Raw genomic sequence first — 26,058 nt, forward strand, 5'->3', positions numbered from 1 at the left:
ATAACATTTTATCTGTTTTCTGTGCCCTCTCGAGACATCATAATCTAATTAAAGATTCAATTTGATGATTGTAGATCCAGTAATCCATAGCCCTGATGAAGTCAGTTTTCAATTAAAGACGGGGATTACCACAGTCTTTGTCATCTATTTGTTTACAGATTAAATAACAACTTAAATGGGAATCTTGGTAATCCAAGAAAAAACAATGTTTTTCTACAGTTTGCATAAGAAAGATACTTAGTGCTTGTGACCTGAGCTGAAAGAAGCTCAAGATATTCTTTACAAATTTCTTTTTGATCTAAAATCCACTATTTTTTCACTCTAGAAGAACAGATGTTGCTGTAGCTCTATTTACCTCTTTTCAACATCTCCCTTGATAAGCCAGAAAAACATTGAATGTAGTTTAACAAATAGAGAAGTCCTCATCAGATTGATTCTTTTCATGCCTGAGAAGATGGCCATAGAGAAAACTACTCATTTGGAGAAACATGCAAATTCATTGGTGTGTCAAAGAGACATTTGGGGTATAAAAAGAGCCAATTTTCAAGTCATGAGCCGGGAGATTTAATGGGAGTGCACAAGGACCACTTGTTGGTGACACACTTGCTAGCTGACCCCTGACATCCATCCATCCTGAGAGTAAACACCATGCTTGTACAGGCCCCAGTGATGCATATGCAGTTATGTAGACCTGTAACGGTTCTGCTGAAGGAATGTTAGAGTTTGTAGAAGCCCGGGCTTTGCTGGAATTAGGTAGATCACCGAGCGGCAGACTCTAACCATGTTGACAACTTTCCGTCCTCAGGTACTTGTTTTTAAGTTAAATTTGTGACTTTTTCTACTACTTAGTCTAAACTGTGTATCAACCAGCAGGGCTAACTGCGATGTTGACAAAGTCTGTTTTTTGTTTAGTTAGCTTAGTTGCTAAAGTTTTGCAATGTATGGTTACTCAATGCAAGAATAGACAGCTTTCTAAGATAACAAGCCAACCAAGGATTTGCCCAAAACTTCGGAAGCAAAGAAGCCAAACCTAATACACTGTTCCAGTCCTTAGGTCTGATTGTCACTGTGCACTGCTATAGGTACTGTCATAGCCAGCAAATGTCACTGATGCTATTCTCAAAATGTTTCTAAAAAGAAAGAAAAACTTCTTCAACATACAAACTACCTTTCAGATTACATGTCAAATCAGTTGGTTGTTTACTGGCAATTAAAGGCAATTAGACACGAGTATGATTTAAGGACTAGCCTGTTGGCAGCATATGAGAGACCATTGGAATCAGACCTATTAAGCCAGGATTCCAGGCTACTTTAGAATGCTTCTTGGTACCAGATCGATCTTAAATCCATTTATTCATCAAAACCTCTGCAACTCACTAGAAAATGAAATTTTTTACAAGAAAAACATGGATAGGGAAGGCAAATAGCAACCTTTTAAATTGTATTTGTGACAAACTTTTGGTAAACAATAAGCGTAGTATCAAAACGAATTTTGAAATTCTGAAGAATTGTTGTAACAAAACCATAATGTTCTTATGGGGGGAGGGGAGGCCCAGTTACTTATGGAGAAATTAACAAGCATTCTCTGTGCGCTCCAGTTGGAGGATTGGGCCAAAGCGAAGCAGGAGTTAGCCATGCTGCGGGCACAGCAGGCTGAGGAGGCACGACTGGCCGAGGAGGCCAAGCAACGGGCACTCGAGGAGGAGAAGAGATTCGAGGAATTTGCCAAGAAAAAGGTACAGCAATAAGTTATCTAACTCTTTTTTTTTAACCTCTCTATGCATCCAGCCACATTCTATCCGAATCTAAATATTGTTCTCTTTAACATCTAACTTTCTAAGTAAGCAGCAAATACAGTCAGTGTCTCTTTGGTTGTCAACAACATTTCCTTTGATACCAGGGTGGTCAACAATAGATTGATTCAAGGCAACTTGGCTTGTTTGTAGGAAGGTGCAGTGAAGTGGTTATCACACAGAAATTACCTGCAGAAATTACCTTTATCACTCTTCAGAAGAAACTATGACAATATCATCATGACAACAGTATCATCGTGAACAACATTTTCCCTCATCTAAGTATTATCCCTTTCCTGTCATCCCTGCATTCATATCAAGTTTTAGTTCTTGAATCGTTGTGACCAGCTGATACATACATGGTAGCGTTTGCTTATAAAGGGACTCTTTCATTTGTACTGCCATTGTCTTTGATATTGGAAACAAGAGACCAAGGGCACAGCTTGGATGTTTCAGCTCCATTAAAAAATTGTAGTGATTGGATTACAGTACAGGTGGCACTGTTGCTGAACCGCGAAAATTAGTTAATCATGGATTCTTATGATAATTACTGGAACCTCAGCTGGGCACAGATAGCCTGCTATCCAAACCTATTATAGCTGCTGGGCCCTCAGATATTCTATTAGGCATTCTCTAAGTGTTAAGAGGAACTGGGCAAAAAATTGCCAGTGTCAATGACAACATGGCCCAGGTCGAATCTGACTAACAATAACAATTATGTAACTATATAAAAATTGTACTTTTGGAACAAGAAACACCTACAGATCTCTTCAAAGCAATTTTTTGTGATCCTTGGTGATACACGCTGTCACAAGACTGGACTATGCTTTCAACTATTGAATCCCATTGAAAATTCCTTACCGGATATGTTGTAAATGTGGTGCTTGATTGTTTTCTGAAAGCATCAAATTGCAGAACACATTTTGACATTAGAAGTAGCACTTGGGTGTGTTATGCCTGTTATGGCTCTGTAGGAGGTTAACACTACAGTTGTTCCAGGCTGCCCCCAGTGTTCCCCTCACCACAGGTCCATCTGTTCACCCCTGTCCTCACCCTTTCACATGTAAAACAAGGTTTCAGTTGTGGAGTCATGGGACTAACGCACTGCAACCAACATTGTCTCTCTCCTCTACAGGCAAAAGAAGACGCTAAAAGGATGGAGCAAGAAGCTATGTCGAGGTAAGAAGAATTTGCCACATTTATTTCAAAATAAACTAATATTATCCTCTTTTTTTCCTTGTAGAAATTGTCTTCATGTTATTAACTGTACTTGTTAGACACACTGATTGTAGGTTTCTGTCATAGCTGGTGTTAAAAATTACAGTTTTGCTTTCCTGTGGTTTTGTAAAACTAATGATTACTGTATTGTGTACTGTGTTAATGCTCACCATGGATAAAGACAAAACAGGCCTACCAGGCTACTATTACAGTCCAAGGATACTAAGGAGAGAAGGTACATGTGCAAGTTTACAGCTGAGACTGCCAAATGTTGTCTCTGGAGATATCGTGGACCTTTTGTGAATCTGTTTTTGTTGTGTGTGTTTGTGTGTGTGGCAGCACAGTGCTTGTACAGTGGAAGGGATTTTGTTGAGTTGAATTTGAATTTGAATAAAGAAATCTGCTTTCAAGTACAGATTGAAATGGTTGAGTTGTTAAAAGTATTTAGAGGATACAACTTTCAACAGATCTTTGCTCTAGAGTCTCGACACCGTTAAAAAGCTGATTGTGAAACTGTTGTCTTTTCTTTACATGTAGTCTTGCCTGTTATGCTTGTTTCCATGAACAATGTACTTTGGCTTCTTTTCATAGATGTGAACTTTAATCAAGTATTGTTTCATCCAACCAAGCCTGAGAGTTGTTGTGATTTTTGTCAGGTTGCGAGCAGAAGCTGAGCAGGAGCGTCGGCGGCAGGAGGCCCAGCGGAAGTGGAACCGCACGCTCAGCACCAAGAAGGGCGAGGAGAAGAGGGAGTCTGTCGACTCCATGCTCAGCGAATCAGACGGCACACAGGAACGCTCATCTGTAAGTGGGATCATGGTACATTTTGTCAATTTTGGTTCCTGCCAAACTTGAAAAATAGCATTACTGAAAGAACTAGAGGTATTGTCACCAGCTGCTAACTTTACCTTTCCTAATTACTTTGTTGAATCATCCCAGTCTCAAACTAATGTCCTCAATATGTAATATCCATTGTAGGATATTAGTTTTCAAGTCTGACCTGTTTACATGTAGAAAAGCTTTTTCAATGGTTGCATGAACTATAGGTTTGATTAATAGACTAATGATGTCTTGTTTTTGTTCAAAGCTTGACGAGAGTGGGGATGAGTTGGACATGGACTTGGACGATGAGTCTCCATCATCACCCAAGAGACACAGTCTCCTTCCCGAGGTCACACCATACTTCCACGCCTACCTCATGATGAAAGGTCAGTCCTTCATATTTATCATTATTTCTATTTTCTTTGAAGAAATGTAGCCTACTCGGTGCCTGAGCAACAATTTATGGGAGCCCTTAGAACATGCAAACCCGTCATACAATGGACAAAACAAGTATCACACTCAAAACATCAAAGCATGCTTCTACAATATGTTCCTACACTATCAAGCTGTTTCATTGATATTCTGTTTGAGAGTTCTATCATGCATAAAGAATAGTTGGTATCCATCCTGGATAGCTTTTACTCCAGTGCTTTGAACTTGTAGATGTGTGCACAGCTTTGCACGTGTTGGACTGGTTTGTTGATTTTCATCGGATGTACTCGGTTGCTGTACCGTTACTAGGGGAACCACATAAATTGCCATTGAAATTCAACGGTTTCTCATGCAAATTTTACTCACTATTTCACATGGACAACATTACAGTGTAGTTTGCACAGTTGGGTAGCCAGGCCTTTTTACATTGTATCATTATAGTGAAACAACACGCAGCTTAGTCCTTGGTTCATTTTGTGACAGGAACTTGTAGATTTCAATATTGTTTTTTTACATTCCTCCTCAAACTGCAATGCTTTGGTCAGTAAAAGTTTAAAGAAAAGATATTGGGAATAATCTCATTAAAAGATATATAAAGACAGTGTAAATTTTGCTTTGTTCTAAACACCTTTTTTACCTGTCTGTCAGGTGGTGTGATGAACACCTGGAAGCGCAGATGGTGTGTGCTAAAGGACGACACCCTGATGTGGTACAGGGGCAAACAGGTGAGGGAATGTTAAAATGATTCAGTAAAGTATGGTATAAGATTTTAAAACATGATCATTTCAACATCATTTGAATGAAGCTTTTCATAGGTGCAAAACCTCCATTAATTTATTCAACAATTGTCTACATTGATGTATAATTATGACCGTAGTAGTAGGTACTGTTGTCTTCAAACTTAACTATTTACATTGGATTGAAATGCATAGTGAAGTTTTGGGAATTGCTTAACAGCAACAATTGAGTCTTCAGAAAACACTAATGTAAAACTAGTTGTTAGTTGCAGTAATATCTGGAAGAGTGAACCTATCAGATGTATATCTTGACCACAAGCATCTATATGCTGGTTTAGAATCCTGATCATAGTAGAAGACAGTGTTGTCTTCAAGCTTTCATTTCCATTAGATTGGGAATGCTTAGACATAGCTTGTGGAAAGGAAACATATTCAATAGATATGCTTTTATCATCAGAGACACTGCACTTGAAGACAATTCTAAGACTTGAGCTAGTGAGGCTGCAGTACCAGTTTTAAACACTAGGAGGCACTGTATTATGGTCAAAAGGAAACTTTGTTGCTTTGTCCTTGGTGCTGAAAGCATTGCCAATAACAACAATTTTCCTTTCTTTATTTCTTTATTTCTTTATCAAACATTGCACCAAGACAATGCACAGTGGAATGCCAGGCAGACAAGCTGATGTTGCAAACAACTCAACATTACAATTTTCCTTTCAACTGCATCTTGTAGCTCTTGAATGTCCAGGGATGTTTTTCACTTTGGCTATGCCTTAACTGCCTTTTATACCTGCACACCTCCTGATTTCCTTTAGGCATCTATAAAGTCATATACACTCTTAGACAATTTCTAACCCCTGCGCATCTCCTGATTTCCCCTTTAGGCGTCTATAAAGTCGGGCTGGTTGGCAAAGAAAGGCGGTGGAACCGGCACCCTAAGCAGACGGTCGTGGAAGACTCGCTGGTTCGTCCTGCGCGGCACGACCCTCTCGTACCATGAAAACGATGAGGAAGGTGCGAAGCAGCTGGGGTCCATCGACGTGAAGTCCTGTAAGGAGATCCTGGACAATGGGCTGAAGGAGAACTCCCTGTCTATTGTGACTGAGGCACGGACGTACCACCTGGTGGCAGAAACACCTGAAGAGGCCAGGTGGGGAAAAATATGTTCTTTACAGCTTAATTTTGTTATTGCACTACAGTTAGTATCCATGAAAAAGAACCCAACACACTTATCAGGAAGAGTGGAGGTGACCGGGGGTGCTTTGCCAAGAACGTGAGCTGTAGCAAAGCCGCATTGCACTACCACTAGCTACTTGAGAAAGCGTCATGCTTCACCTTTATTGAGGATGTGAGCTTTACCTTTACTTAGTATCCATTTAGTGCATGCGAATGTCCTGTAACATACCATGTGATATTGCAAAACAAAGCTGAAGAATGTTATCATATATAAAAGACACATATAACAATGTAATACCCTACAATCAAACAATTACAAAATGCAGGTTACGTTTGGTTCATAATTTTAAAAGCAAAGTTAAATTGCTAACACCCCCCCCCCCCCCATTTGTCCCTGCAGCCAGTGGTACAATGTCCTGACCAGTGTGTACTCCGCCAATGATGAGGAACTGAGGGAGATGCAGGATGAACAGGCCAACCCCAAGAATGCTGCAGTAAGTGTCCTCATATTCACTAGACAATGTACTCAATGAAAAGACTTTGGCTGGTGAAGCTGCAGTACCAGTTTCAAACTCTAGGAGGCACTATGTGATGGTCAGCAGGAATGTCCTTGGTGCTGAAAGCGTTGCCAATAACAACAATTTTCCTTTCAAGTGTATCATGCAGATTTTGAATGTCCATGGATGTTTTGCACCTCTGGCTATGTCTCATGGGCATTTTATCTACTCTTTTGTATGCATTTTCCTTAAGTTCTGGTACTAGTTCAGGGTCCCCCACTACCCACATTTCTATGTACAATATGCTAATATTCTATTGCTGTTTCAGGGGACCCTTGATGTGGCGCTGATTGACTCTGTCTACGCGTCTGATAACGAGTCCAAGCCGCACCAATTCGTGATCATCACGGCCAACCGCGTCTTCACCTGCTGCAGCGACACTGCAGAGGAGATGCACCACTGGATCAGCTGTCTGCAGAGGTCAAAGGGCGATGTGCACTCTGGGGGACAAGACTTCATCACACGAGGTATTTGATTTAAAACATAACGAGAAAATTCAGTTAAGGTTCCGGGTCGGAGTTCAATTGTGACCGGGGGTTGGGTCATGACCCGGTAATCTGCCGGAAGTGTGTGGTCGTCACCCTGATTTCTGCCCGAGATTGCTTGGTGATGGTTTTAGCTGTGCATGAATATTTTGAATCTTCTGAAAAGCCCGTGAGTTGTAGTATTTTTGGGCGCAGTGCAGTTGGTTCGCTATCGAAGCCTTTTTTGTATTAGTCCGCGGCAACGGTGATGCGGGTTTTCTCGCCTGATGACCCAAATAGCATCGTTTTTAATGCATTTTCACCGAATTTGCGTCATCGGAGATTGCGAAAAAGTTATCACATGACTTTTTCATTTTTTTCATTTTTCAGAGACACCATTTACTAAGCTTTCTCAGCATATATGCAGTGACCCCAGGAAAACCCGTTTTTTCCGAGCAGGTTCGATCAAAAAAGTGTAAAAAAATGATAATTTTCGGGTGCCAAATTTACATTTTGCTATGGTTTCTACCCAAAATAAAGGAACAACGGACAAAACCGATAAATACATCGGAAAACAGCAGGAAACCGCTTTTCGACCATGTGATTACATTTTCCGTCCTACTTTTCTCGGCGGAATTGTAGCCCGTCGACCTGAGGGTGTTGGCCTACATACGAAATCGCAAAAAAACTCCGGTCCGAGACCTTAAGGTTTATACTGTGACATAAGTCTGTTACACTATAAATAAACTAGTACCTTGCATTAGTGATTAGAAACTTGGAGGGGTCTTTAAAGCACTGCAGCTTTAAGTATCTATCCATGTAAAACTTCACTGTTTGCCCACCCCCTCTCCAGGTTGGCTAAGTAAGGAGACCGGTAAGCCCACAGGAACAGTTAACAAGTCCACCACCCTGAAGAAACGATGGTTTGTCCTGACTGCCCATTCCTTGGATTACTACAAGAGCTCGGACACCAACAGCCAGAAACTGGGAACCCTCATCCTGGACAGTCTGTGTCGAGTGGTGCAGGCTGACTCTGAGATGTACGAACAAACAGGTGTGTACGTCAATGAAGGTTAGACATCCAGGTAATAAGGTACACCAAATAGCAGTAACTGTTACTCAAGCAACTGTATATGATTTCGGAAACATTGCTATTTGGCGAAACAGGTATGTACCTGGCACCATTGTGGTCTATCAGGCACTTGTGTCTAAGAAACATGAATCCTTAATATCAAGGCAGAACTTTGTTATGTGTCCTAAACAGGCATTATTCAGGCATTGGCCACACTTGACCTGTTCTATCATTATGCTCCTATATCATGCAAATGTTGTTGCTGTTCCTTGAGATAGACTGTATTGTATGCCTCTAGAAAAAGGGAAAAGGATATTTGATACAGAAGGTTCGAATGAAATTTTGATCTCCATATTCAAATATGGTGTATATTTGAGAAGTCAACTCAATTCTATAAGCTTACAACATTTTCAAACTAGTTTGTTTGCCAAGGAAAGATAAGAAGACTGTTTCACATGTTCTACACAGGTTACTACATGTTCACGATCCACGGTCGTCGCCGCTCCTTCCACCTCTTCACCAAGCTCCACACAGAGGTGCAGCAGTGGGTACAGTCTCTGCAGGAGGTGATTGACAGCAAGGTTCCCATAGTAACGCCTACACAGCAGCTCATCACAGACCTCAGGTATGGTTCCCATAGCAACCTACACATAACAAGGTTCCCATAGTAACGCCTACACAGCAGCTCATCACAGACCTCAGGTATGGTTCCCATAGCAACCTACACATAACAAGGTTCCCATAGTAACGCCTACACAGCAGCTCATCACAGACCTCAGGTATGGTTCCCATAGCAACCTACACATAACAAGGTTCCCATAGTAACGCCTACACAGCAGCTCATCACAGACCTCAGGTATGATTCCCATAGCAACCTACACATGATAAGGTTCCCATAGTAACTGTACCAGCTTTCATTTCATTAACATGGGAATGGATTCAGATTTGCTCATTTTTAGTGTGACATGAAATGAGTCATTAAGTGTTAATTCAGAAGTTTAAACATTTTGTGTTGATATATTACATTTTGTTCTTTGCTGTGCATCTCACGCTGTGTCATTGCTCCCCAGGGATGCGAGCATGAACAGTGAGGCAGTGGACCAGATCTACCAGCGGAACCCCATCCTCAGGCATACACCCCACCCCCTCAAGACCCCCCTCCTCCCTCTGCCATATGGAGATGTCAATGCCAACTGTAAGTAACACCATCTTTTATCTGGCTAGGGAGCCATTGAAACATACTTTGTTGTTAAGATAACTCTGAAACAACAAGGGTATCCTTGTACGATTACGCAGGTCATAGTTTAAGTTTTAAACTTTTGATTAAGAATCAAAGTTGCTTTAGGTTAGCTAAAATAGCAGGTGAGAGCAGTGCTAACATAAAGTATGATGCTGTTTTCAAATGTTGTTGATTTTTTTTACCTCAGTACAAAAGGAGAAAGGCTACACCAACCTGCAAGAAGAAGCAGTGAAGATCTTCAATTCACTTCTACAGATTGAGACTGCAGCAGACCAGATCTCCATTGTACAGGTCAGTTTTACACAATGGAATCAATGTCTTAGATTTTATCCTAATTGTATCTTAGATAGAAGTACCAGATGTATGTTTTATTCTTGCTTTATGGACAAACTTAAAAACGGTATACAAATAATGCACTATGCAAGGTGCTGCAAAAGACTTTTCTAAACATTCTTTATGCCAATATACTTTCTTACAGTAAACTGCATTAAACAGTAAAATGGTACTGCATAAAACAGTAAACAGTAAAATGGTACATTCTTCAGTATGGAAGTTAAACACATTCCACTGCTAGTGGACTAGCCCCCTGCTGTAATGATTGCACCACAGTGTGGCCCAGGGCTATGAAACGGGGATGGACACCGCCCTATACACCTTATGGTGTAGGAGGATTTTAACTTTAACTAACTTTTAACAGTAAACTGCCATACAGCAAACCATTTGTTGTACAAATTGATCTTATTTCTTTAAACCAGTACCAGGGTATAGCCCTATTCTTATATTATTAATTATAACTGCCATTTAGATTTCTGTGTTCCACAATAAGATAGTTTCCAACCAATTGCTTTGAATTCTTCCCCACAGAACATCCTGGAGACGTGCCACGACCTGAAGTACCTGAAGGACGAGGTGTACTGTCAGCTGATCAAGCAGACCATGGGCGTGGCCGACGTGGACTCCATCGGCAACCTGCGGGTGTGGCAGATCATGGCCTGCATGTGCTGTGCCTTCCAGCCAACCAGGAACGTCATCAGATACCTCAAGTTCCATCTCAAAAGGTTAGGGCTACGTTACCGTCTCTTTTGCCCCTGTTACACAGCACAAAAATTAATTGGCCGATGAGTCTGCAATATTTAAACTACATTTTTGGCAGTAATGCGTCTCTTGATCATCTTAGGACTTTTAGAATTAGAGATCAGCCAATGTTCACAGGTCCCCAAGCCCCGTTCAATGTGATGAGGTAGTGAAAGATATACTCTCACGACTAGTATCTCAGAACCCTACTGGCAATCAACAAATATGTGACTGTGTGACAGGGGCTTTGAATGCACTAGATATGATTACAGTACGTTGAATCCTTTATTGAGATATTTTGCATTAAAAAAAAAACATTTTTAAGCCCTTTAAAGCCTCACGTGTAATCTAAAAAGAGAAGTTGTATGTTTCCATACCAACAGCTTGTAGATTAAGCCTGTAGTAGTATCCGGTATTTTGATTAGATTAAGCCTGAATAATGATATCTCCTGTCCTGTTCACAGATGTAAGGAGAAGTTCCCCATCACAGAGATGGCAAAGTTTGCAACTTTCTGTGGGGACAGTCTGCGCAGGTGCAAGGGGAGGGAATATGTGCCGTCACGGGACGAGGTTATCGCTATTCTGGTATGCCAGTATTTCATTTCTTTGTATTCACAAGAAATATGATGATACTAAAACAGCAATGTTGAGATTAAAACAAGGTCAAAGTACAAGGATTTAAACTTGAAAATTTGTAGAAAATTGCATGAATGGTTAATCTACCAAACTGTTAAAAAATGAGCATGTAATTTGACATTTGTTCATTTTTGTTTAAAGTATGGCCTTGCCATGCTTGCTTCTTGTTTTGTTATTGATGCAGTCCTTGTAATCTTCTTGTTTTCCGTCCTAGGGTCGCCGTGACATGTACACCACCGTCCATTGTTACGGGAGCTCTTGTCGTATCAGTATCAACTCCTCCACTACAGCGTCTGAGGTTTGTTAAACTTTTCTCCCTTGACTGTACTTACATGTATGTACACTCAATGACCAAACAAACAACCAAAGTTCAGACAACTTGTTGAAGAACAGTCACAAGTAGGATTATGATACACCCTGTTACTCCATTGTCTAAAAAGTAAGGTACATGTTCTTACCACTTTCTCCTGAGAGACAGCACTTTTAGTATATTTTCTCAATCTTGAGAACTCCAGCACACAAGAAATATCATGAATGAAGCCAAAGTGACCTGGCCAAAATTAGTTCTCTCACCTTCTTGCTTGGATGCTCAAACTTCCCATGTTTGATAACATCACAACGCACAGTGCTAGCGGTGACTGTGAAATGCACAGATCATGTTGGAAGTTTGACACTGCTGCTCTTTGCTTCCTGCACATAGGTTGTGAAGCACCTGGTCCAGGAGATGAAACTAAAGGTGATCATTACAGACATGCCAGAGCTTCTGCTTGCCCTCAGTGGACACTTCTATAACAAACTTCCTAACCCTTTGCCACAAGAAATTACTTATTCAACTTTATGGTTAGCACGGCTAGGACTTTTGGTTTTGGGTTTCAAGAAATTTGATTTACATCACTTATCAGCTCAAGACACAATACAAAACTTTCCTGGATATTTTCCTAGTCTGACTTGTACAGGAAATACCTGGAGTGGAGTTCTCTTATAAGTTGCTAGGAGGTGCCATATTACAATCAACAAAAATATCACATGACCTATACCACAACTCTGCTATCCATTCCAGAACAGAAAAGTCAGAGTTTCTTCAAACATATGATAAATATGCTAAATGCTGGTGATGGGAAAACTTGGTGTGCAATAATGGCAGCTATGTTGTTTGAAGAAACTCTAATCATTTTATTTTTGTCAAAGATTCTGTGTAGAATGTTTATTTGTCGTAGAAAGCACAAGGAAAAAGTATACAGCTGTCCCTGAGTGTGGAGTAAAGCTCTTGGCTGTCGGAAGTTGGTCGGTGGCTGTCAGTAGCTGTCAGTGGTAGAGCTGGTCTTGTGGATGGTGTGGTGCATCGTGATAGTGTAGCAAGCTAACAAGCCTCAAGTAGCCTGAACATGCATCAACACACATGACAAGATTCAATACTGACCTACTAACTTTAATGATTGAAATTACTGCTTGTGTTTTGCAGCATGTTTTGGCTCAGAGGCTACAATTTACTGTTCATCAGTGTTTGAATCTGCACAAAGTTTTTATATCTCATCATTCGCTGTTTGTCGTTTGTGGTAGGTTGTCCAACGGCTGGTCCGAGGGATGAACCTTGAGGAGACACACAACACCTTCGCGCTTTTCGAGAGGGGCGCGGGTCAGGACAAGGCCATTGATGGAAAGGCTATAGTGGCTGACATACTGGCCAAGTTTGAGCAGTAAGTCACATCAATCATAGCACTGAAATGTGTATTGTATCAAAACAGTTGTCATTTGATTGTAGATGTACAATATTTGTGATTGATTTTACCTCCAGAAGATGTCAACCACAGACTGTAAAAATGTAATACCAATCTAAGACAATCAGGAAAAGTACAGAAGATAAAACAGTATCTGTTCTTGTCTAATTTTGATCTTCAATCTCCTCATTTTAGGTTGAAAGAAGAGGAAGAAACAGACTGGAAGTTGTTCTTCAGACTCTTCTGTTTCATGGACCCCCGCAATGTGCCCACCAATAGTTTAGAGTATGACTTCATGTTCGAGCAGGTAGGAACAGTTTCATGACACCCTATAGAACATTTCAACTCCCTCTGTGTTTTCTACAATCTTCTCAAACAAAAAAAATCTCTTTGGGCAATATTGACCAGTTCTATAACAATGTAGAGATGTACATGTAACCTTTCTACTTTGAAATGATATGCATCTTGTATCATAAATACATACATGGACAATGTGTTATCAAATCGTGTTTCTGGATATAATTGATCCTTCACAGTAATTGATATCAACTAAATCAACGGTTTATTCTTCATTTTGGACAATTGTCACTGCCCTTGGTGCTGAAGATCCTGGATTTGGGTTTGGATTTGGATTTATTGGAATTGCAACAGTGCAATACACGTGGGACACAGGCAGCTATTGCTGATGTCGTGACCCACACACATAATGTACCCGATTTTTACACTTGGGTGGAGTGGGGAAAATCGTGTTAAGTGCCTTTTTTCCCAAAGGCACAAGATCGGTGGCAGCAGGGGATTCGAACCCGGAACCCCTTGGTTCTGAGTTGAAAATCCTGCCGTTATGCCACACGACCCCACGAACAAGTTGTTATTGTTGCCAAGGGTCTTGATTTAGTAAATTACTGTTGACATACTTAGTCTGACATGATACTAAGACTAAGTAATACTGGTTTGACCAATCAAATTAAATTGATATATTACCATGTGGAGAAGTAAACCTCCAGCTGTTTGGTGATTTGTATCTGGTATTAACAAATCATTATTCTTTATGGCATTGATTATAAGTAAATCACCCAAGGTTAAGTACATGAAAGCAAAATCAACTGCATGGAATTAAGTTTGTGTTCCAAGCAAACAAGATTGATTTATCAGAGACTACATCAGGTGTGATAACCGGTGCAATGGCCTAGTGGGTAGAGTGTTCGCCTTGCATACAGTAGGTCGTGAGATTGATCTTTGACATTAGGTGTTGACTGTAAAGGATGAGTGTGATGTTCACCATGTTTTTTCTGTTTCCTGTAGGCCCATGAAGATGTTATCCACAACAGATTCCCGAGCTCCGAGGAAACTCTACAATACCTGGCTGCCTACAGGTTACAGTATAAGGAAGGAGACTTCAGCAAGAGTGGATGGACGTAAGAACCTCACAGTGCTGTGCTTTCTTTTTCAAGAACATGTCTTTGAATTCCTTTAAGATTTGTTTTCTAAATCCTTAACTCCATAGCATACTGGTAGTAAAGAGATGTATAACACCATTGACAAATATAGCCATCATTCTTTTGTTGAACTTTTGCTTTGTACAATTGTACAAGGGCAATATACAGTTGATATGTATGAAAACTAGTGACAAAATGATAGTGTTTTTAGACAACTATAACTGTAATTTGCAGAAGTAATGTTTTGGAAACCCTCTATTTTCCTCAAACCTAGAAATGACCTTGGCCAAGTGTATCCCATGGAGAGGTTACGCAGGAGGGTCAAGTCCACCAAGGAGAACATTGCTCCAGTCAGCGACAAGACAGAGAGACCAGCCACAACTAAGAGGAAGTCCAACTTCTTAGAGGTAAGGACAAATTTGATAAGAAAGTAGGAAATAAGAGACCTAAAATGCCTTCAGGACAATAAAGGACATTGAATATGGTGGTTGCCAGTATATGCATTATCTTAACTCTGTGTTTCTTGTGTCTCAGGGAACCTTAAGAAGAAGTTTTGGAAAGGGAGGCCACAAGAAGGCAAGACAACAAGGTAACTATCAAATGAATTCGCTTGACTTTCCTTGGTAAAAGTTAGTGTTCCATTTCAGGTAAGCATGTGGGTACATTTGTAAGGAACTCGTGCATTTGGAACTAACATGCTGTCAGAATGATGCCAACTGCTTTGCACTGACCAACCTTCATATTTTCCCCATCCGTGCCTCAGTCCTTGGTGAGGATGCCCAGCTGGTCCACCTGCTGAAGGAGGAGGAGTCCAGCACTACCTCAGCGGTCATTGCCAAGTGGAAGATGCTGAAGGTAGGATTCAGAGAACTGCTTATTAACTAAGCATGTTGTCTGAATAACTTCAATAGGTGAAGACCAGATAAGCTCAAAGTGATGTAACACCTTTTTGCATTTTCTCATTGAAAAAATCTAATCTAAGGGAATCCATAATAGCTTTGCTCCTAAGGCGTTGTCAAAAAAGACTTTTTGGCTATACAATCATGTAGTTGATACTACAATGCACGATAAACGTTCAGATGATAGTCCAGAATTTGTGAACATTTGAGAAACTTGAGCTTTTTCCCATCTGCAGGGTTTAACCAAAGAGGAAGCCCAGCAGAGATACATGCGAGCAGTGATGGACTGGTCAGGCTATGGGGCCACACTGTTTGATGTGGAGGTAGGCGATGGTTACCCTCTTGTTCTTAGTGATTAGAAACTAGTCTGCAAACTTAAGGCTTTCAACAATATAGATTAGCCATACATGTCACCTGAGACCCTTTTTTTTTAATGTTTAAAAAATTAGGATCAGTCATTATAGTACATTGACTTGTTGTTTGAGGCATACATGTAGGTTGCAGTATCTGACATTGGTTAACAGTTGTACATTTGTCCACAGTGTTTTCCAGGGAAAATACCCCGAGACATTCTCTCAGCTGTGAGTTTTATGTTTTAGTTGGAAAGAATGGTGATGGAGCCTGTGTCCCTAACCCCACTGTTGTCCACTATAAAGTAGAATGGATTCATTCCTCAAGCTAACTGACATCTTTCACACTAAACGGGAACTATGCAGCTCCAAATGTCTCACTGAGGGACGACTGCAGTGTGAAAGATGTCTGTTAGCTTGAGGAATCATCCCACTGTTGTCCACCATAGCATGACACCACGTTTTACCACTTATCCTGCATCCCCTTCCCTGTTTCCAAGTTTGGGGTGTTTCCGGTTTTACATTGACACACTCTGTGGATGGTAAACTTGTTTTAAGATTGCCAGCATGAAGTTCTCATTCTGATTTCTATTCCAGTTTCCCAGTCGGGGTTACTTGGGGTTTTATAGTCACCGTGGATTTTAACCCTCTGTTTTGAAGTTATGTCTGTCTGATATACATTTTGTATATGATGATCTTAACCACAGCTACATTCAAAATATGGCTTTTGGATTACAAGAAAAAGATTAAGTTTGGATGCTGTCAGCTGAGAACATTACTACTAATACTAGTCAAACCATCTCTGAAAGCCATATTTTTCACTACCATGACTTTGTTTTTCTCTTGTAGTGTCACCAATACTGTTCTTCCCATTTCTGTTTCATTTCTACTTTGAACATGGGGATGATCCTTCCTGCACCCTTACCCAACATTAAACTCTTCCCATCCCTCCACAGTGTAAGGACAGACAACACCCAGTGGACCTGTGGCTGGCTGTCAGTGTAGATGAGATCGCTCTGTACAAGAGAGGAGAGGAGAGACCGCTAGCATCATATGCCTATGATAGGTAAGTAGTGTACAGCTGTTGAGCTATGGAGTTTGTACTCCAATGGTATCTTTTGCTCGCGCTTTTCTAATATTTTAATTTCAATATTTTGATATTGAATTTTTCTATGTTTTGTTACATTTGTACTAACTCTACACGTTTTTATTGCCATTGCAGCATCCTGTCTTTTGGAGCACCTGTACCAAACACCTACAAGATCGTGGTGGAAGACAAGGAACCCATGATGTTTGAGACCAGCCAGGTATGCAAAAAAAATCAAAACATCATTCTTATCCTTTAACCTTCTCCTGCTGCCTAACTCGGTAACCAATAGAGAATGGGGTGCCAAATGCCTCTTTCAGTGTGCTACAGCTTAAAAAGTATTCTGAATTTAATGGCATTCAGAAAATTTTAATTATCATTTAGTTCATATATATGTAGAGTTCTTTTATCATCGCTTTAGGTTTCTTTCCCATGAAAAAAATGCTTTTTTCAGAAAAGCTTTTACTTCTAGCTCAGTAATGTCCACCTTTTATCCTCAGACCGTTTTATTACCAGTTACATTTCCTCACCTCTTTACCTTTCTCCCCTCTCAGGTTGTTGAGATAGCGAAGTTGATGAAAGCCTACATCAACTCCCTGGTGAAGAAGCGGTACAGCTGGCGCACGTCCTACCACAGCTACAGGAAGAGCGTGGACAGTGATGACATCCTCCTGTCTCCTGCAGTCACACAGTCCTAACCTTAGCCTAGCAAGCATTAATTGTAGTCTGGAAACAATACACTGATCCCAACTGTCCATCAAAATTAGCAGTTCAGCCAATAAAAGATCAGAGCCACCTCAAAGTTTTGAATTTTTAAGTTTTGTTTTGCTTTTCTATGTTTTGAGTGAGGTAGGCGGGACCAAAGGATCAGTCTATTCATTTGTTAGACTAAGTTTAATTCAGCCTTCTCTCTGTTGGTATGCTGTCACCAAACAGACTTTGGTACATGCAAGAGTTTGTTTCAAAGTAAGGGGATATCCTACACAGGCTTAAACTCTGTTTATCATCATCATGGGGACAATACATGTACTTTCAATCACTACGATCATGGTAGATCAGGACACAGCGGTCTTTACATAACCTTCTGACTTTTGCTGCCACCAATAGAAATTTGCAGGTAGCTGTAAGAGGGTTAAACCCATCTGCTTCACTGTAAACTTGCTGGAAGAGTCAGACTAGTGATGTCATAACGCTTCAACGGCTCTCACAAACGATCGTTGCCATACCAACATGCCATATACAATGTACATGTATTGAAGTGTTAAATTTCTGTCTCATGTACAAAATGCAGAACAACTGACTATCATTAACTTCCCTTTACTTTGATTACAAGATGCCATGAAATCTAAGAACGTGTCATACGTCTATTTCTGGCAATGACATTAGAAGGTGTAGTGCAATTGTTATCTCGTTTTTAAACATGCTTGGCTTTCTGATTTTGATATTTTGTTTGATAGTTTTTTTACTCTGCTGGTCGGAATGATTGACCCTTGGGTGTGTGGTACTGGTTGTAAGAATGTAGATAGTTGAAGACTGTACAGAACTAGTACTTATGTTGTGATTTTCATTCTGTTCACGAATCATGTACATCACTTAGAGTAGCTATGATCTAACCAAGAGTCGAAAATAGCAAACACTTTTACATAGTTCTGTTCTTGTGTGACATTAACAAATGCCAAAGACGATTCATGTGACCATAATCATGCATTGTTAGTGTAGTCTTTTTAATTGACAATTTTTAATGAACTGTGAATACCATTTTTATATTCTACTTTTTTGTATCATATTTAACAATCTTTCTGCTGTCATGAAAGTTGCTGCAAGACAATAATCAAGTTGTGAAATTCCTGACCATGTAGTTGGTAATGATAAGTTATTGATAGAATGATCATGTATAATTTATTTAGAAATAGATTTGCAATTGTAGCTTGTGTAGCCAAGCCTTGAACACCAAAATGTGCCAGTAAAGAGAATGTCAACTTGTGCTATTAGATTCATCACCATACTAAATGTTCCATTCACATCGAGGAGAAGAAGGAAAATAGGAAACTTAAAGATGCCAAGTTTAAGTACCTGAGTGTGTACTTCACCGTCAGCCATTTCAGACAAGCGATAACTTGCAAGAAAGTGAGATAGCAGACTTCAATGGAATTCATCAGATTTGAACCACTTAGCAATGAGATGCTTTCACCACTGTCTCCCCACATTTATGTGTCTATAGATGTAACAGTTGTTACAAGCCATGGTGTCTGGCCATGAAGCCACCTTGTACTATACTGTACTTGAACTGTCACAAAATCGTGGTATAAACTTAGTCTACTTATAGGATGTTTTGTTCAGACATGGTTTGTGTCAATAAAGTTGGCATGACTGCAGGAAGATTAGTGAAAGACTTTAAGTGGTGTTTTATTGTGGATCAATATCATTCTCTGCATGTGTGTGCGTGTGTGTGTGTGCGTGTGTGAATAGTTAGGTGTGAAATGTGTAACATAAAAATATAAAAGACGTTTGATACTGAGGTATTTGTGCCAAACATTGCACTGAACGGAAAAGCTACATCAGAAGTGTTTAAAATTGTGGTAACTGAAGCTTTTCTGACAGTAATGCCTCAGAATTAGTAAATACAGAAGAAAACTTTAATTTCGTGATAAGAAGGCTGCCAGAGAAGAGCTCGGGATTAAGAAAATGACCAGGAAAGAAGGGGATCTCAAACCCCATAAGAGCCCATTTCGTTTTGCCAGTCCCAAAATGCCCAACTCTGGGAATGAGAGACGCTTCGTTAGCGAGATACGGGCCTTTTCGGAACGGGCACCAGAAAACGGGGGTGTGATAGGGGATGACTTTCCGCCTTTTCAATTTTAGAAAAAGGACACTTATGACACTTTTTGGCTTCCTTGTTGTCACAATATAACCCTTACGATCGCCATTCTATTCCAACGTAATGTCCTTGTCAAAAGTTGCTTCATTCTCAAGGTATCCGCCGAAACGTGTTCTTGAGACCAGCTCCAAGCTGGCAGTTGTGGTCAGCGCCTTTGCAGAACTGGAGTTTTCGCCGTAGTATACATTGCCATATGAATCATATCCAAGCAGATGATGGGAGGAGAAATCGTAACTTTTGCCTTGGCATTGCTGAAGACAGGACCTTAAAACTATAAACACCGTTGCGAATCAGAATTAGATTTGTAACAAACATAACAATACGATTTTATGTCATAAACTACAGTTCCACGACCCCATATCTTCGCCAAATGATGTTAACCTTTTTGACTGTTGGATTCTAAAGGTGAAATTGTCATTTTATAAAGGGCTATTCATCATATTTCATCATAATCATCTTAACTAGTGTAACAATAATACGTTGAACAAATACAAGTGTTTTTGTATGATTTTGCCTTCATTATGAAATCTAAGTGGTCAGGAAAGTTGAACAAATGACTAAACACACAAGAGTTTGATATACCGAACAATGTGCGAATGTCATCCAGATAATGAAAATTCCCTAATAAATGACATATATTATATGATATATTTATAAACGTAACATGGTCTAATGTTCTTTCAGCAGGAGGTAAGGTGATCCACACACCTTACAGCATTTCTGAAATGAAAATTGGAATTATTCAAACATAAATCTTTGCATTTGTTCAACGTCCTCTTGTTTCACAAAATATTCTTCAACTTTGAATTTTGAGCCCTTCAGAAAGTGGCAATTTACTGCAGTGAACGCTTGACCACTTCCGTTGATAAATTGCGAAGAAAACATATAAATTATGACATAATGCCCCTTTGTATATTTGGCAAAATGTCTTACTTATAGCTTAGATATCACAGTTATTGGTTTACATGGTCGTATTTTCAAAATCAAGTTCAATTAAGCCATAATATTTCAAAACCCTTTTGGAGTCTTTCTCAATTTCCCCATTCCCGAAAACAGCGAAATTTTGCAATTTGGCGGTCTCCTTTGTTGCTTTTCCCGATATGGCCGGAAGCGGTACTGCAGGTTAGGCTCCAATAGGGTATACACTCCTATCTTGCAAATTGCAAAAATATGCAAAACAGTAGGCTGAAATCCAGTAAGCACTCTGACAAACAGGTCTTGAAGTCTTCACAGACATTAGAGATGACCTGTAAGACTTTTCAAAACACGCGTTCCCATGGAAATGATTGATTTTGAGGTGCTGGGTTGTTGCTCATGTCACATCCGTCGAAGCGCCGCCTATATTCATGTATACATCAAGTCTTATCCGTAATTTGTAATTCTAGAATATCTACGGACATCATTTGCTTTCCCTTGAGGACATTGGCCCTTTTCATACTCAAATTCATCGATTTCTGGACACTAGATCACAAAACGATATAATAAGGGCATACCTATAAAATAACCGTTTTGCTGCATAGACAGGTTCACTAAAAAGGCTGTACAAATTTGTAGCAGTCTGGAATCGTAGATTCAACTTACTTTGAAGGATCTACGTCCTTTCCTCTGTTATAAAGAGGTTGTTTCAGGCAACATAATGTTGTAAGGCATACAGTACAGTGCATTCAATAAATTAAACCAGTTCATGTAACATACCTTTAGTTCGCATGTAAATCCTTGTTATCCATTTCATTGTCTGGTGTCGAGATCTTTGATATAACGTTACATGTACGCGAAAAGTTCAGTAAAAGGTTAAAATCTTCAAAGGAAAGTGAATGAAGACTACATTATGCTTAAATTACTAATTACGGTCAAGACTTGATGTGTACATGAATGTAGGTGGCGCTTCGACGGGAGTGACATGAGCTCCACCCCGGACTTTAAAATTGATTCTTTCTATGACAATACATGGTTTAGAAAGTCTTAGAATTCATTCTTAATGCATGTGAAGTCTTCCAGACCTGTTGGCAGAGTGTTCACCGGCTTTAAGTCTAATGCCTTGAATATCTTCACATTTTATATGGTGGGAGTATATACCCTATTGGAGCCTAATCTGCAGTACCGATCCCGGCCGTATCTAGAAAAGTGGTAAAGGAGACCGTCAAATTGCCAAATTTCGCTCTTTTCGGGAATGGTGGAATTGCGGAAGGCTCGCAAAGGGGTTTAAAGTTGTAAGGCTTACTTGACATTGAACTTGAAACTGCGACCATGTGAAAGCAAGAATTACAATATTTAAGAGATTTTGCCAACAAAGCAATGAGATATTGGGTTATAAATGATGTTTTCTTTGTGTTTTACCAATGGTGATACATTTCCTGTATACTGCCACTTTCTGAAGGGCTATACATCACAATTTCAATCGCATTTAGTATAACGATAACACGTTGAACAAATACAACAGTGTTTCTGTCGGATTGTCATGGAATATATCCAATTTTATACCGTAAGGTGTGCAATTGTGAATTACTTAACTTAACGGTGCAACTGCTATGGTAGTTATTAGCATAATGTATTCATCAAGATATGGTTAGTTAGCTAATGTATGGTGTTATTTGATCGGGAAAATACATTTCATACGTTATGCGTTGTTCTTTATGGTGTACTGGTGCCAGAAATAGTTTATCAAAATCAAGTTTAGCGGCTATCGTCGCTGAAATGCTGATGTTGCATACTAGTATTTGCTTTTTCTAATAAAGAAGACACCATGTCAGACCACAAACGAAACTAACATGGAGCTTTAAGGGATCTAATCCGGACTTCAAGTATGATGGTTCATGGAAATGATAGTTATATGTCATTATAGATACCGAGTGTTAAAGCGGGTATTAGCCTGAGTTAAAGATCGGTATTGTGTTTAAGGAAGCAGCGTAGCAAACTAACCGCTATATTCTTCTATCGGAGATGTATTTTAAACCCATGAAGGGAAGAATAGAAAATAGACAGAAATGAAATTTATAACCTTTGTTTTGTGTAGTATTTCACATTAAACTACATTTGACTCTCATGAACATATACTAGCCTGGAATACATCCTGTCCAAATCATTGTTCAGTTCTCTAATCGTTTCGAAGACTTTCTGGCAGAGAAGCAACAAAGCTAGACTAGTGTTGGTGCCAGGCAGCCAGGGTTCAATTTACACCCCTGCAAATTTCTACACTACTTGTATTTCTATCTGTCTCTTTCACTTGTGGTCTAGAGACCAAAAAGAACAAATGGGCAAATTATGTTGATGTACACATGGGATTATGATTAAGACCGAATATGTAATGTTCTATGGCAAACTGAGATATTGTTTTTGAGCCTCCTTAAGATACGATGCTTGAAATGGATATACACACAAGTTCACATTACACGTTTATTATCATATATTCATAGGTGAAAGTCTGATAACAGATATGTATACTTTTCTTGATCTCTGATCATTTGTTCTTTGAAATGAAAACATACATTACTTTCCTTTAAAATAGACTCTGTGCATATATCTGTGCACGTCACCTGCTTCATTCCAAGTTTCCATCGCCAGTAGAAGTTTGGGGCTATTCCACCTCGATCGTGTTTTTTTTGGCTTCAAGCCTTTCTCGATCTCCTCCGTGGTGTATATCTGGAAATACATTTGATCGAAACATACATACATGTTATCGTTCATATAAGCCCGCTTGGAAACTCCTCTTCTAGCCTGTCAGGGTATTCAATTGCCTTGTACAAGGCTAATAAGCGGAAAAATTCAAGCAATTTTGAGTAAGCAACTCGCTGCGGCACAAGGACGCCACTATTACTTAGCGGAATGAAGTAGAACTGCAAGTACACCTGTCAAGGCAGCAGAACACAGTTTTTCGCCTTTGCGGATTTCTATAGTTAAGGACCACACCATGACCAATTACAGTAGGGTATCCTGAAATGCAATTAACATACTGAATTCGAGGGTACAATCGATAAAATAACAGTAAACGAAAAAAAAGTTATGGTTCTGTTACATTTTGACGCCCTCTGCCTAATCACCCCAGCAGTCAGCTGTAAAGGTCCGCCCATTTGTACGCCGACTAACCAAACTTCATAATCTTATTCGTACGATCCAAGAGACGGCTTATTGTAGTACTGCACAATAAAGATGATGTCTCGCTGACTTTCACTGTATTTTTTTTACAAACTGTTCAAAGATTTCGGACGTACTATTTCTTATACCGCTCAGTCGCGGATACATACTGCGCTGTTCGGTCTCAGGGTAATGTGAATGCTAATTGGTTCTCTTGATACATATACGGATAATACTCACAATATTACTGCACATCACACACTGTTGTATGCTGATTGGTCAATGTAGAATTTTTGACCAATCAATGTGCAGCTATAACATTTTGGCGCCCTCTGCCTTCTCACCCCAGCAGTCAGTTGTAAAGGTCCGCCCATTCGTACGCCGACTAACCAAACTGCATAATCTTATTCTTACCATCCGAGAGCCGAATTACTAGTGTTGTACTACTGTACAGTAAAGATGATGCATCGCTGACTTTCACTGTATTTTTCTTATATTTTTCTTACAAACTGTTCAAAGATTTCGGACGTACTATTTCTTATACCGCTCAGGTGCGGATACATGCTGTGTTGTCCGGTCTCAGGGTAATGTGAATGCTAATTGGTTCTCTTGATATACATACGGATAATACTTATAATATTACCGCACGTCACACACTGTTGTATGCTGATTGGTCCATGTAGAATTTTTGACCAATCAATGTGCAGCTATTACATTTTGACGCCCTCTGCCTACTCACCCCAGCAGTCAGCTGTAAAGGTCCGCCCATTCGTACACCGACGAACCAAACTTCATAATCTTATTCGTACGATTCAAGAGCCGACTTATTGTACTAACGTATAGTGAAGATGATGTCTCGCTAGCTTTCACGGTAATTTTTTTACAAACTGTTCAAAGATTTCGGACGTACTATTTTTTATACCGCTCAGTCGCGGATACATAATGTGTTGTTCGGTCCCATGGTAATGTGAATGCTGATTGGTTCTCTTGATGAACATTACGGATAATACTCACGATATTTAGTACCGTACATCAGACACTATTGTATGCTGATTGGTCCATGTAGAATATTTCGACCAATCAATGTGCAGCAATCATGAAGCTTTAGTCAACCTGTGGCATTTATTTTATTGACTGCTAGGGGTCGCTCTTAAATATCTAATGTAAAATCGTATTACCAACATTACTTATGTGCCATTCTTTCGTAATCCGCATAGTGACGCCCTTATCACGCAGAGAGTAAGGGTGACGATTGTCCGATTGCAGCCAATGTGTAACTTGTTTTCTATTGTTGAGCGGAGAGAAGTTGGGAAACTATGCAATAAAGGTAACTTTGGTGGCATGAAAAGGCTTTTATGGCTTCTAATCTTACTACATACCTAAGGAAATGTTTCCTGGCGTCATGCAACTCATTGAAATCGTCTTGACTTGCCATGAACGTAGTGTTGATCCCAGCCGAGGCGCCTCTGTGTGTTGAACCGTAGATAATACCATTTATTATTCAAGAATCAACCAAAAGACAATTGACTTATTATTGATAAGTACTAGTATGATCTAAAGTATACCCTGTTTATACGTACTCGGCCTGGTGCTGATTCGACATCTAGCTGCAAACAGAGGCAGACCGTCGGTTGCTTGCAGTCGCCGCCCCCTCCCCCTAAACAAAACTGTAACTAGTGTGCTGATATATGTTATAACTGGTCATCAAATTGAAAGTGATGATGAAATGGTACAGTCAATACATATGAATAGAATAAATCTTTATTCCATATCATACACATTTTGAAAGACATAGTACATGTGACTTATCCATACGGTGCTAGCAGTGGTGCAGGTTTGGTTTGTGATGAAGATGATGTCACCATCTCAACTCTTTTTTCAGAAATGTGATAAGGCCATCATTTGGCTGAACACAATGTACTGTTTCAGTAGCATGCTGCACCAGCACTTCTAGGGTATCTAAAGGTATTCATATGTATTAGCATCCAAGAATGCTACGGCGTGTCCATAACATCAAATGGGATAGCTAGGCATTGTTCGAACAAGGAACTTTATGCCGGACTCTCGAGGATATCTCAGAAAGCGAGAAACAGGCGACTCAGGTTTGCAGGGCACAGCTTCAGGAACAACAAAGAAGTGGTGTCCAGCTTGGTGCTCTGGGTACCTCGGCACGGGAAGAGAAAACCAGGAAGCAGCCTCTCACCTACATAAATGTGCTACAGAAGGACATCGGCTTACCCTCTGAGTTATTGGAGAAGGCAATGGAGGACAGACGTTTCTGGGCTGACAGAGTGGTTTGAGTGGCAAAGGAGGACTGACACTCGACATAAGTCAAGTCAGCATCCATAAGTACATGCACAGTTTTTGCTCACAAACCCACAAATAAAATTATCATGTG

General features: G+C 39.9%; 1 protein-coding gene across 11 annotated transcripts in view; it reads left to right on the forward strand.

The window, feature by feature from the left end:
• The window catches only part of LOC136447627 (unconventional myosin-X-like), a 76,257-nt gene extending 57,162 nt beyond the window's left edge, over nt 1-19,095 (forward strand). For 7 of the 11 annotated variants that reach the window (XM_066446659.1, XM_066446658.1, XM_066446665.1 and 4 more), the window contains 28 exons: nt 1,599-1,736; nt 2,929-2,972; nt 3,193-3,246; nt 3,668-3,815; nt 4,099-4,219; nt 4,914-4,990; nt 5,887-6,152; nt 6,579-6,672; nt 7,004-7,202; nt 8,053-8,253; nt 8,740-8,896; nt 9,342-9,466; nt 9,699-9,802; nt 10,376-10,569; nt 11,050-11,170; nt 11,436-11,519; nt 11,922-11,957; nt 12,782-12,918; nt 13,135-13,246; nt 14,242-14,354; nt 14,650-14,782; nt 14,910-14,964; nt 15,139-15,230; nt 15,511-15,597; nt 15,817-15,855; nt 16,581-16,690; nt 16,847-16,931; nt 17,266-19,095. In XM_066446659.1, the coding sequence (XP_066302756.1) occupies nt 1,599-1,736; nt 2,929-2,972; nt 3,193-3,246; nt 3,668-3,815; nt 4,099-4,219; nt 4,914-4,990; nt 5,887-6,152; nt 6,579-6,672; nt 7,004-7,202; nt 8,053-8,253; nt 8,740-8,896; nt 9,342-9,466; nt 9,699-9,802; nt 10,376-10,569; nt 11,050-11,170; nt 11,436-11,519; nt 11,922-11,957; nt 12,782-12,918; nt 13,135-13,246; nt 14,242-14,354; nt 14,650-14,782; nt 14,910-14,964; nt 15,139-15,230; nt 15,511-15,597; nt 15,817-15,855; nt 16,581-16,690; nt 16,847-16,931; nt 17,266-17,409 (3,270 nt within the window). In that variant the 3' untranslated portion in view covers nt 17,410-19,095. The remainder of the gene's footprint in view (nt 1-1,598; nt 1,737-2,928; nt 2,973-3,192; nt 3,247-3,667; nt 3,816-4,098; nt 4,220-4,913; nt 4,991-5,886; nt 6,153-6,578; nt 6,673-7,003; nt 7,203-8,052; nt 8,254-8,739; nt 8,897-9,341; nt 9,467-9,698; nt 9,803-10,375; nt 10,570-11,049; nt 11,171-11,435; nt 11,520-11,921; nt 11,958-12,781; nt 12,919-13,134; nt 13,247-14,241; nt 14,355-14,649; nt 14,783-14,909; nt 14,965-15,138; nt 15,231-15,510; nt 15,598-15,816; nt 15,856-16,580; nt 16,691-16,846; nt 16,932-17,265) is intronic. The other 4 variants (XM_066446663.1, XM_066446662.1, XM_066446664.1 and 1 more) reach the window with 4 other exon arrangements.
• Nucleotides 19,096-26,058: the final 6,963 nt, after the last annotated feature.

Source organism: Branchiostoma lanceolatum, chromosome 13, assembly GCF_035083965.1.
Source record: "Branchiostoma lanceolatum isolate klBraLanc5 chromosome 13, klBraLanc5.hap2, whole genome shotgun sequence".
Taxonomy (NCBI): Eukaryota; Metazoa; Chordata; class Leptocardii; order Amphioxiformes; family Branchiostomatidae; genus Branchiostoma; species Branchiostoma lanceolatum.